This window comes from Thunnus maccoyii, chromosome 19 (assembly GCF_910596095.1).
Source record: "Thunnus maccoyii chromosome 19, fThuMac1.1, whole genome shotgun sequence".
NCBI lineage: Eukaryota > Metazoa > Chordata > Actinopteri > Scombriformes > Scombridae > Thunnus > Thunnus maccoyii.
In genome coordinates this window covers 9,534,586-9,549,116 of record NC_056551.1, presented here as the reverse complement: position 1 = coordinate 9,549,116, position 14,531 = coordinate 9,534,586, and the positions used below count along the sequence as shown (strand labels likewise).

General features: G+C 39.3%; 1 protein-coding gene across 2 annotated transcripts in view; it reads left to right on the top strand.

The window, feature by feature from the left end:
• The window catches only part of il11ra (interleukin 11 receptor, alpha), a 48,861-nt gene extending 35,080 nt beyond the window's left edge, over positions 1 to 13,781 (top strand). For both annotated transcript variants that reach the window (XM_042395957.1, XM_042395956.1), the window contains exons 3-12: positions 3,372 to 3,438; positions 4,434 to 4,600; positions 5,355 to 5,469; positions 5,983 to 6,146; positions 8,803 to 8,966; positions 9,345 to 9,489; positions 9,956 to 10,063; positions 11,804 to 11,906; positions 12,122 to 12,201; positions 12,919 to 13,781. In XM_042395957.1, coding sequence (XP_042251891.1) covers positions 3,372 to 3,438; positions 4,434 to 4,600; positions 5,355 to 5,469; positions 5,983 to 6,146; positions 8,803 to 8,966; positions 9,345 to 9,489; positions 9,956 to 10,063; positions 11,804 to 11,906; positions 12,122 to 12,200 — 1,112 coding nt within the window. In that variant the 3' untranslated portion in view covers position 12,201; positions 12,919 to 13,781. The remainder of the gene's footprint in view (positions 1 to 3,371; positions 3,439 to 4,433; positions 4,601 to 5,354; positions 5,470 to 5,982; positions 6,147 to 8,802; positions 8,967 to 9,344; positions 9,490 to 9,955; positions 10,064 to 11,803; positions 11,907 to 12,121; positions 12,202 to 12,918) is intronic.
• Positions 13,782 to 14,531: the final 750 nt, after the last annotated feature.

Genomic DNA, 14,531 nt, shown 5'->3' with positions numbered 1-14,531 from the left:
CTGGTACAAAAAAACGATTTTGGTCTCTATAGCTAACTTCCCCTTTCATGACAACTGTATGGGGGGGTGAGTTTTTTTTATAACTCACTGGTTTAAATTTTATTAAGCCATAAATTATGCATAATTAAGGAGGTTGTTGCTCTGGGTGACAGGCCGCTAACCGCTAGTTTCAGAGAGGTAGCCAAAAGGTACAGTAGCTTAGCACTTGTCGAGTGTAAATGACAGACAACTGGTGGAGAAAATTGTCGGAATCACCCAGTCAAAGGTTTAAGCAAACGATAAAACTGTTTTAAGGTTGGTTAAAATCTCTGAATTCCAGAAAAAATCCAGAATTCAGGCTCCTCCTGTTACTCTCTGAGGCTAACGTTAGCTTAAGCAGCTACAGCGCAGTGCCGTCAACAGCCATTACATGTCAGTCTGATCTCAAGACAGCTTGTCATTATTACCATAACTGGCCAACTATGTAGCTGTTATCAATTAATATAATGCCAATTATGAATGTCATGATTATATTTGTATTTTATTGAGTAATATCAAGTGTATCTTATGCAATATTTGTCTAAATTTCCATATGGAACACAAGGCAAGTTTACTTAGAAGCTGCCTTTTAAAAAGGGAACCTTGTAAGAGAGAATATAGAAAGTTTGTGATACAGTTTGTTTGACACAATAATATATTGTTAACTGTCATGTAGAACACAAATACAGGTCTGCAATTATAATTTTTAATCTGTAGGAATTTAAAATAGTATAATAATCATGATAGCAGTGATGGACAAATCTATGAAAATAAGATCCAAGTAGTAAAAAAAAAAGAACCTTCCTTCTAGATAAAATATGATCATGAAGAACAGGTTGTGTATGTTGATTCTAACTGTGATATCTACAGCTGTCTTTACTTTGGAGAAGTTTGCATTTCCCTAATGCAGCTGCTTCCACACAGCTTTGTTTACAGTCTCACATAAATAACCGCTGTCTTGGTGGCTCGAATTTATCAACCACACCTCGTGTTGTATATGATAAATTATTCCCTGTGCACACAAAAACAGAATGAACATATGTCCATTGACTTGCTTTGCACTTTTTAAAACATCTCAATAGGTTTCATTGTCCTCCTTTTTTTGTGCATATTGGTCTCCTCTACTCAGAAATATAAATGTAACCACAAAATCACAGTGGAGCACTTTGCTGTTCTTTTTCGCCAGCTGTTTAATTTTGCGTAGCCACTAAAACAACAAGAGAGACGCCAGAAAAGCGAGCTTTAGGTGAAAGTGAAAACCAAGTATTGAAAAGCTCTTTAGTAAAGCCTTCAACTTGTGTATGTGTAAAATTTAATTTAGGATTAACTTAGTTGGTCCCAGAAGGGCATGTGAGGTTATTGCAGCAGAAAAGTCTAATATAAATATATCAGCACAGCAAATTAAATAATAACATCCTCAAAATGCTTCCACTCCTCCACTCGCCTGGTGTCCTCGACTGCTCTCTGGCGTAAACAACAGTGTCACATTTTCAAGACAAAATGCTTGAGGTTGTTATTCTTTGTAATGATTTTGTGACAGGGAGATAAAGAGAGATTTGTATGAAAAATGAAGAAAAACAAGAAACACAAACTCAAGATAAATAATTTGTTACCTAGGGAGGAGAGGCCAGCAGGGAGTGTGCATGCCTGAGTGATTTGAGGTTAAGAATTAATTAAGGTGTGTGCGTGGCAGACTGGCAGTCTGATGTTTTTCCACTCTAGATCTACTGTAAATGCCAGCTTTCATATTTCGGAGCCAAGCTAAACATGCACACACATACACTCACATACAGCAGATAGAGTATCAACTCTGCAAATTACTACCGTCACCACAAATATTTACTCAGGTATACACTGTACTTAGTTTTGCTTCAAATTTACAGGAACATCCAATTCTGTGTGATGGCAAGTAATAGTTTTACAGCTTATATATTATCCTTCAAGTTATTGATACAAATGCTAACTAAAGCCACACTAAAGTGACCAGATTTGGACTTTGAGCTTTTTTTTCCCCATTTTTTAGACACATTGCTACAAATAAATACATATTAACTGTTGCAGGAATTAAATGTTTCACTTTAGGTTACAGAAGAAACTCTAAAACTATTTATTCTTGTCTTCTGTTAAAACGTCAGTTCACCATGCATTTGTACCTTGCACCATGCTTTGGTTTTATGCACCCAGGTTTTGAGATGTCCATGTCTGAAAACTGTGCTGCTACCCCTGTTCCATGGGGGTGAATTGAATATTAATTGTACTGTTCAATACTGTCTCTTTGGTAAAAGTAGTTCCAATTCAAATTGTGAACAGCAAGGTCACTGAAGGTTTGATGAGTAATTGGGACATTGTTGAGTTTTCCAAATGTCATTTTGTGATGATGTCAGCACCACAAACAAAATTCAGAAATCCCAGATATAGACATCTCAAAACCTCAGCAAATAAAAGTGAAGCTATCTTCATGGATAGATATCACTAGCAGTGAATAAGAAAATGTTCTTTGTGATTTGGAGCAGAAATAAGTAAATTAACTGACATGCTGCGCCCACCTTTAAAAGCCACCTCCGTCCAAATCCACATTACAAGACTCAATGCACTAAAACCAGTCAACATTTCAAAGCTTCTTCCAAATATGGATGAGAAATATGTCTGCTTGTTTTTGGAGGGTGCAAACGGTGTATCAGTCATCAGTGTTACAAAATCAATAGTATGCCGGTCACTTCTTTGGTTCAGGTCTTTGCGACCTTGCTACTGTAAACAGGATGATGTTGAATCTTCAGTGGTCGGTGAATCAATCTTATAAACAGGAAAATTAGAACAATGGACTGAAAGGAGATTACATTTTTGCAGACAGACAGATCTGGGTGTTGATTATCAGTGGGATCAGTAGCATTAGTAATCTTTTCACAATCTCTTTTATTGGGGGTCATTTAAAAAAAGTTAACGTCATAAATATAATAGAGGGTTAACATTAGAGTTTATATCTTCTCCTTGTTTTTCCTTTCTTCTTACCTGCTGCTCCTCTGTTTATAATGGAAACCACTCCAAGGTGGATTCATTGAAACTAAGTCATATTCTTTTTTAATGGCGATAATGACAAGCTGTCAGAAGAAATAAAACACACTGGAGTAGCTTTATAATGCGTGCCAAAGTCCTCTCAGCCCGGTGTCTGCAGGATCTCTGACCATGTATGGTCATGTTATTGTGATACTGTTGACTCTACTGTAAATAGTGGTGCATAAATCACATTAATACAGACAATGCAGACACACAGTATGCCAGATTGTGTAGTGTGCAGATACTGTAAGCCAGACTACAATGTGTTTTAATATTTTATGTTATGTCTGTGTTTGCAGTGTCAGAGGTGCAGTACGGGCGCTTGGACTCCAATGTGACACTGGCATGCGGGAAGTCACAAATTAGGTAAGGAAAGAAATACTATTGCCTGTGTACCTTGAAGTTGAAGATTTATTTTTTTAAATTTCTAAAATATCAGTATAGCAGCCACATTTATTACAGTTAAGAGTCAAACAGGGGCAAATTAATCATATGACATATATTTTAAGAGGCACAGTGGTGTTCAAAGTCAATAACTTAATTAACCATCTAGTTATACTCATATAGCCAATTATGTTGCTTTGATTGAAAGATGGAAGTTTAAGTTCCTTCAGCCTCAAGAATAACTGAATGATATTTTGAGAAATGTAGGAAATCCAGGACAAAATAACGGAAAAAACCTTTCAGCTTGAATGGTGGTCTGACAATCAACATTTTTGTACGTTGTCAAGGCAACACAAGGCAACACACGGGGTCAAACAGTGCCTGAATTGTTAAATCGGGTGCAAAAAAAGGCTCACACATCCAAAATGACGGGAGAGGGGAAACAAGACGTGTGCCAAACACAGGACAGCTTAATTAAGTAAAGAGTCTGAGTCCGCTAAACATCTTCTCAGACTGTAGAAAAGTCAGTCAACCATAAATACATGAAAGAGAAATAAGATGTGATGTGTGAAATTGAAGCATATTTTCAACAAATCCCATGTAAAGTCAATACCTTTTAGTAAGATCAGTTTCTTGTTGGGTTTGTCTGTTTAGTTTTAAAAAATACAAAAACATTAATTGGTTATTAATCTGAAAATAGACCCCAGTAAATTCACCGTCCCACTACCACAGTAGTGTCCAGCTGCTTTAGGAAATTACTTACTTAAACAAAAAAAAAGGTCGAAAAATGGGTCACAAACATTGACAGTAAGAAAATGTGCCAGCCTGCTTGTTTAAATGAAAGTGAATGATACCTATGATAATATCCTTAAAGAGTCTAGTTCTAGTTTAGGTCTTGGATTGAGCAGAAGGTTTACAGGTTAGCGAGTGAAGTCCTCACAAGAATAATAACTAAAGTCTAACATGTTCCCAACCAGGATACCTGTGGTGTGGCATCTCAACCACAGCTCAGCGTTGCCATGGCACAAAGTGACAACAGATGGATCCTTAGTCCTGCTGCACGTCGACCACTCAGCCCAGGGCAACTACAGCTGCTATGACGACCAGGGACTCCTCCTCCACTCTGTCAAACTCAGGCTGGGCCGTAAGTGTTGTTGTGACTTGTCCGGGCTCACAGCGCCTAATTTCGGAGTTATTACTTTTCAACAGCTCTGCCGTACATTCCGTCTCTCGCCGTGGGACTGCAGCTTTAAAAATGTGCTCTTCGCAGAAGAAACAGGGCCTGTGTGCCTCGTGTTTTAGTGCCTTCACCATCTCAATCGCCCTCAGTTCAGTTCATTCTTTGGATTATTCAACATAAAAGAAGTTTTAGTTTCTCCCACTCAGACATTCTCATCTCTCTCTCTCTCTGGAGTTTTCCTCAGAATAATTTTCTACCATGTTCCTCTCTCATTTCTCTTTTTCTGTTACTGTCCCTCTTCCTTTTTATGGATGACTTTCTTCTCTCAACATTTAAGTTATCTTGACACTCCAGCTATAAACAAGACATCTTACAGAAACAGTGATAATCAGAACAGCGCTACTGGTCCTCAGAGGAATCGGGTCTTATCGGCTACCGCAGAGACAAAGCCCCCCACTTCCTGTGACTGTCTCAAACAGGAAGCGGCTCCCTAAGTGGGCTTCCTTGACAGTGTATCGAATAATAAGGGGAGTTTTCCATGGCACTGGCCAAGCCTCTCCTGAAATATTTTAGTTCATGACAGGGACACTGGGGCTCAGCGTTGTTCATTTCATAAGACATTTTTGAAATATTACAACATCAAGTGGGACCCTTAAAAAAAAAAACCAACTCCCTCTCTTGTCCTAAAACTGAACCCTGTCTGACTCCTGTTTTCTAGATCCCCCTGGGCTGCTGAGCATTTCCTGTAAAGTGCCCAATCACACGCATGTTCGCTGCTCCTGGGTGGAATCGGTAAAGACATTCCTGCCAGCCAAGTACAATGCCTCCTTCAGGTAAGAGCCAGTTACTGCATCTGAAACAGCAGTGCCCAAGGTTACATTCAGAATGAGATATGAACACACTAAATATAGTCCCTGTGCCATGGAGTTACATTTTAAATGTCGTGTGAGTCGTATCCAAATGTGAACCCAGTCAGTCCCTCTCTGCTTCCTCTCTTCGCTCTGCCTTCCTTCCTCTAAAATGACATGTGACACGTAGTAAAACTTTGAACCATAACACATCACAGCAGTGGTTTTCACACTTTTTTTCTGTCTTGCTCCCATTTGGAAGCAGAAAAGAAAAATAAGCCAATATTGAAAGTTGTGTTTATTTACTTATTTAAGCATCCTGCACCTTTCTGGTGTCGAGCCCTTATGCCCTTATATATTTGACCAGATGTCTTCAACATTCAGCTGTGGTGAACACTGGGTTGTACTGTTTTTTGTAGTTTCCAGCACACACTTAAGTTGCCTTTTACCCAATAAAGTAAATGCAACACTTGAACATATTTTGTCTTGTTTTTAAAGGGGGACTAATCAGGAGTGGAAGCCATGCATCGTGGACGTTGCCCGCAAGCACTGTGATGTAGATGACCTTGCCTTCTGGCAGACCTTTCATACCCTTAGAATCTCAGTGGCCAATGGCCTTGGGTCCAAGACAACAACTATACAGATCAAGTTACATGTGCTATGTAAGGTCACACACAACACACTCACTCACATGGTACATGAGTGATAAGAATTGTTTTTCTTATTTTTGTGCCAAATTGGTGCGGCTAATGTGAGTCCATGAAGCACATTAGTGACATTTTTATTTGTTTCCAGCGTTCCACATGTAGCTCTACCGAAACAGGTTGTAGCATTACTGAAAAACTACTATTGTGAATGGCTTGGCAATATTGCTGGGCGTGTCCCCTCTATTGTTTTTTCCCAGTTGTGACATCACACTCAAACACTCTCAACTTCTTCAAATGGTGCAGTTTCAGAAGTAGCAGCTTCATGCTTCTAAAGAACATACATCGGGTACTTCCCAAGCCTCTTATTTGATATTTCCTTGCTCCTTTATCCTCGCTCGAACTGGAAGTCGTTCCGGTCCGCCTCAAGTTCCTTATTCCTACTCGGAGGAGTGAGGATCGAGAAGTGAGGAGGGATCTCTGAGAAGCTGTGACTCAAGTGTATCATTCCCAAATTTTATATTTTATTTATTTTCTGATTCACCCTCTAGTTAAACATCTGTGTTAATTGTCAGTCTGATCAACAGAAGAACCACAAACAACTTTCTTTATTTAATAGAAAGATTTTTCTTTTCATGATCTGTTCTTCCCTCCATTAACTTTTATTATGGATAAAATTAAAGTCAGGGAGAGTCTGCCTGTCAGCAAGAAACACATTTGAAAAACTTTTATATTTTACATCATTTATCGTCATTTCCATTCAGTCACATGTGAGGCTGAAAATCCCAGAGCGTTGGTTTTTATATGAGTTGCATAATTTCCTTTTTCCCTGAGACATTTAGCCCAATAAATAATTTCCAGTGTTCAAAAGACACCCTGACCCTATTCTGGGTTACGAAATAGTGGATTCACTATCGGGGTATCAATGAAGAACGAATAAATATTATAAACACATTCTGCCAGTAGAAATGGTTCATGAGCCTCTGGGCAGGACACAGTACACAGGTTTTTATTCATGTGCAGGTGTTTGTCAAACACGTAACAGGCTGTTGAGAGAAAACAGCTGCTGGCAGTGATAACTGTGAGCCTTTATTAGTGTCAGCACAGCACACATGTGTGCAGACACAAACTCCATCAGAAGTCTCTACAGCTGTTAAAGCTGACTTAAAGCTGATCCAGCTGTGATCATCTGCTGCCGTCATCAGAAATGGACATTGCTTCACATGACGCTTCAGAGGAAAGTACGTCTCATGTCTCTAAAAACAATTCTCTCCCTCCCGGTGGGAGTAGCTTACGACGCAAGAAAAGACGCAAGTGAGGGAAACATGGATGCAATTTAAGAGACTTGAGATGTACCCATTGACTCCTCTTCTTTTGCCTAAAATCATTCATGGATACAACAGCACTCCTTAGTCCTTATCACAGACTCTATATAATGATGGCACCATCTTTTCTGTTTGGAGCCAGGACCTTCCAAATAAGGAGTGCAGCCTTTCATGCTCTGGAAACGCGCCCCACTACTTGAACTGAAGTGAACGGCAGCTTACCTAGCTTACCACCAGCACACTTATTAGATGGCCCAAATTTAGCGATTGATACCATAAAGACATTTTTTGGAACAAGCATCCAGCAGCCATTGGCGGCACTGTAAGGTACTTCTGCATTGGCTTTATCCTGAAGCTGTTGTTCCCACTTGGTCGTTGTATAGGCAGAAAAAAGGTCTTATTTTCTGAAGTGCAAAATGCACACACGTCTTCACATGCACATGCACTTATTAGACATGTTAAACTATGTTAAACACAAGCATTTCAAGGTACATCCATGCATGCACACAGCCACGGAAACTCACACATGCAGATACAAATAGGTAAAGATAAAACAACCTAATTTTTGTAAGAAGGATACACCTGTATATGCATACAACACACACACACACACACACACACACACACACACGTGCAGAAATACTCACAAAATGTCATAAAAAAGGGCCTGGATAATATTCCAGACTGCTGTCGTGACCGTGCCCTTTCGGTCCTCATATAATGACCTCAATTATCTTGTTTTGCTGCTTCTGCGACTGCATGACGTTCTCGTCGCTCTCAAACAGAGCCATTCACAGCGTCTATGAGACAGGCTTTATAGCGGTCGGTGCGCCTATTGGATGTTCCTCACTGCTTTTTGCCTCTGTATTCTTTTTGTCACAGTGGTGTGAATATGCTTGAATAAATAAAAAAATGAGGAAAAAGAATTAATAGCTAGTTGTAGTAATAGTATAGTGATATAGGCCAACGTTTAAAAAAGTAAAGGTAATTCAAGGAAGCGCTTTTTCAATCAAACTCGGATTCACTATGTTATTATCACAGCTGTAAATATATCGTTATATGGTCATGCATCATTGACCTCCTGTACATCTACTTTGTCTCTTTCACCAACTTCCTTATTTCCAAGAGTTGTTTTGATTAAAGGCTTCCTGGTAGATAGATAATGAAAACATAAACAGAGTAAGCGAAACAACAAAAAAAAACTAAACCGCTTGAGAAACTAGAGGTTTTAAAGAAATGAATCTGTGCCATGTATGTCCTCTTTTTTAGAAACGGTGTCTTTATTGTGTTTCTGCTTGTTTGCCAAACATAGTGGAATTAATTGTTTTTTTTTCACTCTTTCTTAACAGTGAAACCAGACCCTCCAGAGGTCGTGTTGGTGAAGGAGCTAGAAGGCTATCCACAGAGGTTGAACGTCTCATGGAACTTTCCTTCCTCCTGGCCGTCGCATGATGCTTTCCCCCTACTGTTTCACATTAGATACAGGCCGCTTGGCTCCATATACTGGTCAGAGGTTAGTTCATTTCAGTTTTTAAGGGAGTGTAATCTGGATCAAACTGACATACCGTATATGGGTCGTATTAGAGAAAGACAATTTAAGTTTCTCACATTTCACCAGCAATCCAATGTAAACATACTCAAACTTGCTCTGATCGTAGTAGCTTAGATACAGGAAAACAATCTCAGTGTTTATGTTAGGGACTGAAATCAATCACAGAGGATACTACGAAAAACAGAACTCAAACTTGGGCCAAAACCAATAAAAAAAAAATGTTGATGGTGCAGTTCCACAGAGCAGTTTCCCTGAACTGATACCACCATCACAACATCAGCTTTTCTTCCTGTTCATCGTTCTGCTTTCTTCTGTCCTGTCTCCTTCTCTTTATATCAGATTTACTCAGAGGACAATTCGGTCATGGTGTGCGACGCCCTGGCCGGCCACCTCCACCAGGTTCAGGTTCGAGCCCGGGACGAGGTGAACTTGGATAGTCAGTGGAGCGAATGGAGTCCCCAGCTTCTAGTCCAGCCCTGGCAAGGTCAGAGAGATTCTCAAGAAATACAAATTATTATTATCGAAGTCATGTCAAGTCAGTTTATTTATAGAGCACTTTAAAAAGCAGCAAATGTAAGTGTTTTACAGAGAGACGATAAATATAATTACATAAATACACTAATGGAATATAGGAATATAATCATTTATATTGCACAGAGAAGTAATGATAGATAAAAGCAGACAGTGACTAGTCAAGTCTTCAAGACTATCAAAAAGCAAAAGCAATGGGTTTGATCAACTCTGTATATAACTGGTAACCAGTGAAGGGAGGACACACAGAATACTTTATCTCACCTTAGATTAACAGCAGTATTTGAGCTTTTAACAACAAACTCTGTACTTTGTATATATGCAAAGTTACTCACTTTGAATAAATGCTTAAATGTATGTATGTGTGTGTGTGTGTGTGTGTGTGTGTGTGTGTGTGTGTGTGTGTGTTCGGACTACAGACGACACCACCTCTGAATCTGCAGAGGAGATCCTGCCTGATGAAAGATTCCCAGACTATTTTTTCCCCTTCAACACAAAGACTGAGACCTCCACCGCAAAGTCAGACAGTAAGATGTTACTTCAAACGCATTGTCATTGTATGCAGGAGCAACACCGACACTGCATGCGCTTCCATTGTAGCTCAACAGTAATACGTTATTATTGTTATTATTATTATTGTCAGTGTTGTGAGCAGTTCAGTTGCTAATAATTCAGCTATTTATTCCACTTCTGTTAGTACAGCTCCAATTACTAAAGCTGCTACCACTATAATTACTGCTAAAAGTACAGATATTATACTACATCGCTACTTTGCTACTATTACTTTTACTACTGTTACTATTAGTGTATGCCAGTCCCTGAAATCCAATGTTTCATATTCACCCAGTAAGTCTTGTGTCATACTCAGAACCAAAACATCCATTATCTCATTTTGATGTGAGATTATTTACACAATAAAGTTGATCAAATGTTGGATCAGTTCTGAAACGAGGTTGTTTCAAATTTTAGACTCAAACTCAGCTTGAGGCTCAAACCTCAGTGTGAATTGGAGCCTGATAAGGTGTAATGTGTAAATCATAGCTTATCAAACAGCAAGGCAGGTGTATTTTTTTTTTTAGCTCATGCTTTAGCAGGAGCAAGAAGCAGCATCAGTCATTAATGCAGCAATAGTCTCTGAGAAGGTAATTATTTACTGGTATTATACTCCAGATAGAACAGTGCAAGTACCTGCTGGGTTTCATCACCAAATGACATATAATTGCAGTAAATTGCACCTGCAGGGTGTTATGATTTCTACTGTATGTGCACCGGATGGAAAGTGAAATAGCTCTCAGTATACGTGGGCAAAAGCACAGGAAAAAGCAGCCTGCAGTTGCAAGCATGCACATCTAAAAAGTTCACATGAAGGATACACACAACAAGCATACACTTGTAAACACACACACACACACACACACAGATACAGTATATACAAGGATACAAATACACACAATTTTGGCAGTAGAGAGCTGAAAGTCGTTGTGACTGATGCCGTAAAATCTCTTTAAGCCGGCCTGCTGTGAACCAGATGTGTTCTTCTTGTGTGTGTGTGTGTGTGTGTGTGTGTGTGTGTGTGTGTGTGTGTGTGTGTGTGTGTGTGTGTCCACTGTCATTTGCACTTGTGTGCATAAATTGTTTTAATTCTTGTAAATACCAAGAGTTTTTGCACATTTTATTGCTAATGTGTCTGGGCTTCACTTTCTTGGTTTCTCTCACTGTTCAAAACAATGTTTTCACTTGTTTGTGTGTGAGAGAAAAAAGTTGTTTACTCCGCAGAGTATGATAAATGCATGTTTGTTCGAGAGCTATAATGGCAGATTTAAAATTAACTGCTCACCAGAGAGTAATTAAATCTGAGGAACACACACGTTCACTGTTTTTTTTTATTTCTATTTTTTTTTTGCCTCTGACACACACTGACATGGAAAATGAAATGAAAAATTATGAAATGCATATTTTAACAGGATTTGTTTTTTTGGTTTGGCAAAACAACAACCCAGAGAGGTCTGTTCCATTCAACTGTGCGTTCATTCTGTTCCCTCTTTGACTATATTTGTTTCTTGTCCTCAACTTTTATTTTCTCTATTTCACCACACTCTTACGTCCATCTCTGCTATCATGCATCTGTTCCTCTTTTTTTTCCCCCGATCTCCCGTTCTACTCCTCTACTCTCTTTCGCTTTTCGTCTTTCTTTCTCCGTACCTCTCGTTCCTCTGCGTTTCGCTGACCTCCCTCTGTTGTTTGTCTTCCTCTCTCTTCACATCCAGATCATGGTCTTGAGGATGAAGGTAATTTGGGTTTGGTGATTCTGCTGGTTTTGTTCTCCGTGGTCATCCTCACCACCGTCCTTTCCCTCATCTTTGTCGTGTGGTAAGACACACTCACTCGCAACACACATGCAGGCACATACTTTTGTCCATCGTTAGTGTATCTTGTAACATTCCAGTTGTACACACACATTCATAGACCACATCCACAGGCCACAGCTGTGTGGTCTGTCTCTCTTTCAGTGATATATATATATATATATTTTTATTATTTTTTTGCAAAGCTTGTAGTGATACTGAACAAATTTCTATTTCCAGGGTGAGGCAGAGGCGGCGTGATCATGTGAGCAAACACGAACTCACCGCTATGGTCAAGATGAAGTCCATGTCAATTTAATGTGAGTCACACTTACAGAGCTGTCTTTTTTTTAAGGTTGTGAGTTTCAAGTCAGGTTTAATTTAAAAAAAAAAACAGCTAATATTTCATTGTCTGAAGCGTTTTGTGTCACTTTCAATTCTCCTCCTGTGTCCTCACATGTGTTGTGAATATGTTCTCAACGATGCCCACATGTGGTTGTTTGTGATCTTAGCTTAGCTTGTTTGTCAGATAGTTGTAGACCTCTGGATGGCAAACAGACTCTGTGGCAAAACTAATTGAAATCCTAATTGTAAAAAAAAAAAAAAAGTGCTTCTTTTATTCTTGCATAAATACCGCAGAATGCCCTCCAATGGGAGGTAAGCCAGTAAGAAAAGCGTAGCAAAGATCTCCCTCAGAAAGAAAAAAAAAAAAAGGTTCAAAGTGTTGCTATAAACAACATTTACTCAACTCTTCAGATAGCCAGCCAATTTGTGATTATAAGCTTAACGTACACACACACATACACACACACACACACACACAGATTATAACCCTGTATAAGTATGCCTGCACATCTCTTATCCAGCTCTGTTATTTAAATCTGTGCTTTCAAGGCAGTGCTTAATTACATTATGATTTATACATGTTTTTAACTCTCTCTCTCTCGCTCCATCATCCGTCCTCCACTCCGCTCTCTTTCCTGCTTTTTTCCATCAATTTATTTTCTGTTTTTTTTCCTCTCCTCTCCCTCTCACAGGTTGATTTCAAGCATCTTCTCCTCATCAAGCCCGTTCTAGGGCTCCTCCCAAGAGTCAGCCTCTGCCTTTACCACTGTAGCACGCTGACCGTCCGTATTCACACCACATTAACCAGAATGCATCAGTCAGAGCCCATCCAGGATCTACGGTGACAGGGACAAACCCATACAAGGAATTTTGCAGAGTAGGGTAAAGTTACCCAGCATAAAAAAAAGCTGACTGAAGGGTAAGTTTTGCTGGATATATTCAGCAGTCTCATCTAACTACACTTCCCATAACGCATCAGCAGACTCCACCTACTGTCTGTGGGTACAAGGGAAAAGGGACCCTACTCTGTCTCTTTAAATTCACTTCGGCAACTTCACTGCAATTCACTCCTCGGCGGACTGCAGGAGCGACACCGCACCGGGACGTTCGAGTTCACTCACAACGAATGCTGCTTCAGATGAATTTTTTTTTTTTTTGGAGAGGGGTGACGACGTTTTTACCTTTTGAACTTCGAGGCAACAAGTACGCACAGGAGGTGCAGCTGGCAAACAGGAGATGATAGATGAATTTCTGAGGGGAAAAGGTTTTTTTTTTTTTTTTTTTGGGAAATCTTGCCGCTTTTCTCCCACAGAGAACTCCTCAGTTTTTTTTTTTCTTTTTAATTCATTGTGAGAAGTAACAGATAAATGTGCGTCCATTATTACATCAACTGACTGACTGACTCAATGCTGTGAAGGAAGCATAACTTTTGCCAGTCTCTCTGCGTGCGTCTGATGCCAAAGCAGCAACTACGGGCATTAATGGATCTCAGCAGGAAGCAGCCTGTTACTGGCTCCTGACCAGAGGGAAGGACATGGAGAATAAGGTCCGGGTAGGGGAGAGGGGGCGGGTGGGCGGGGGTGAAGATATATAGACTTCATTTCATTTATTACAAATGATTTTATGTTGCATGATATGCTTGTTTTGTTGTCTGATGTCTTTAGTGCAGGTGTTCTTTTTTTTTGTTTGTTTATTTGTTTGTTATACCTCTTTCTACTCATCCATCCACTGTTCCTTAATGTGTGTGAATGAAAGACACACACGGGGAGAAAGAGAGAGATACAAAAGAGATACTGGCCTTTCACAAACCACCAGCATTATTACACTACACAGATATTTAGTTATGTAGAGAATATTCATTCAACTTTCTAGACTCAAAATAACCCCCCCGGTTCCTCAAGACAGGTTTGAAAAAGGTTTTATGTCAGCATTTCTTAAAGAGATTAAACAACCATTCAGGGATAAAAGAAAAACTTCATCTAGTTAAATCAAATCTACAATTATTTTTCATTGTTAGTTTATCTGTGGATTTTCTGGACAATCTATTAATCGTTAGTCCATAACAGATAAAAAAAAAGATATAAAAGTGAAAGATTTCTTAGCAGTATTTTCCAGAGTCCAAGGTTACATTTTCAATTTGTGTGTTTTGTCTGGCAAAGCCGATGACATTTAATTTAAAACAGAAAGCAGCAAATCCTCTCATCTGAGAAGCTTTGACACTTTCTTGATTAATGACTGATTAAAATTGTTGTCGATTAACAGCACGAGGCCATCATTACAGCACTGAAACTAGCTTATTGTCCTG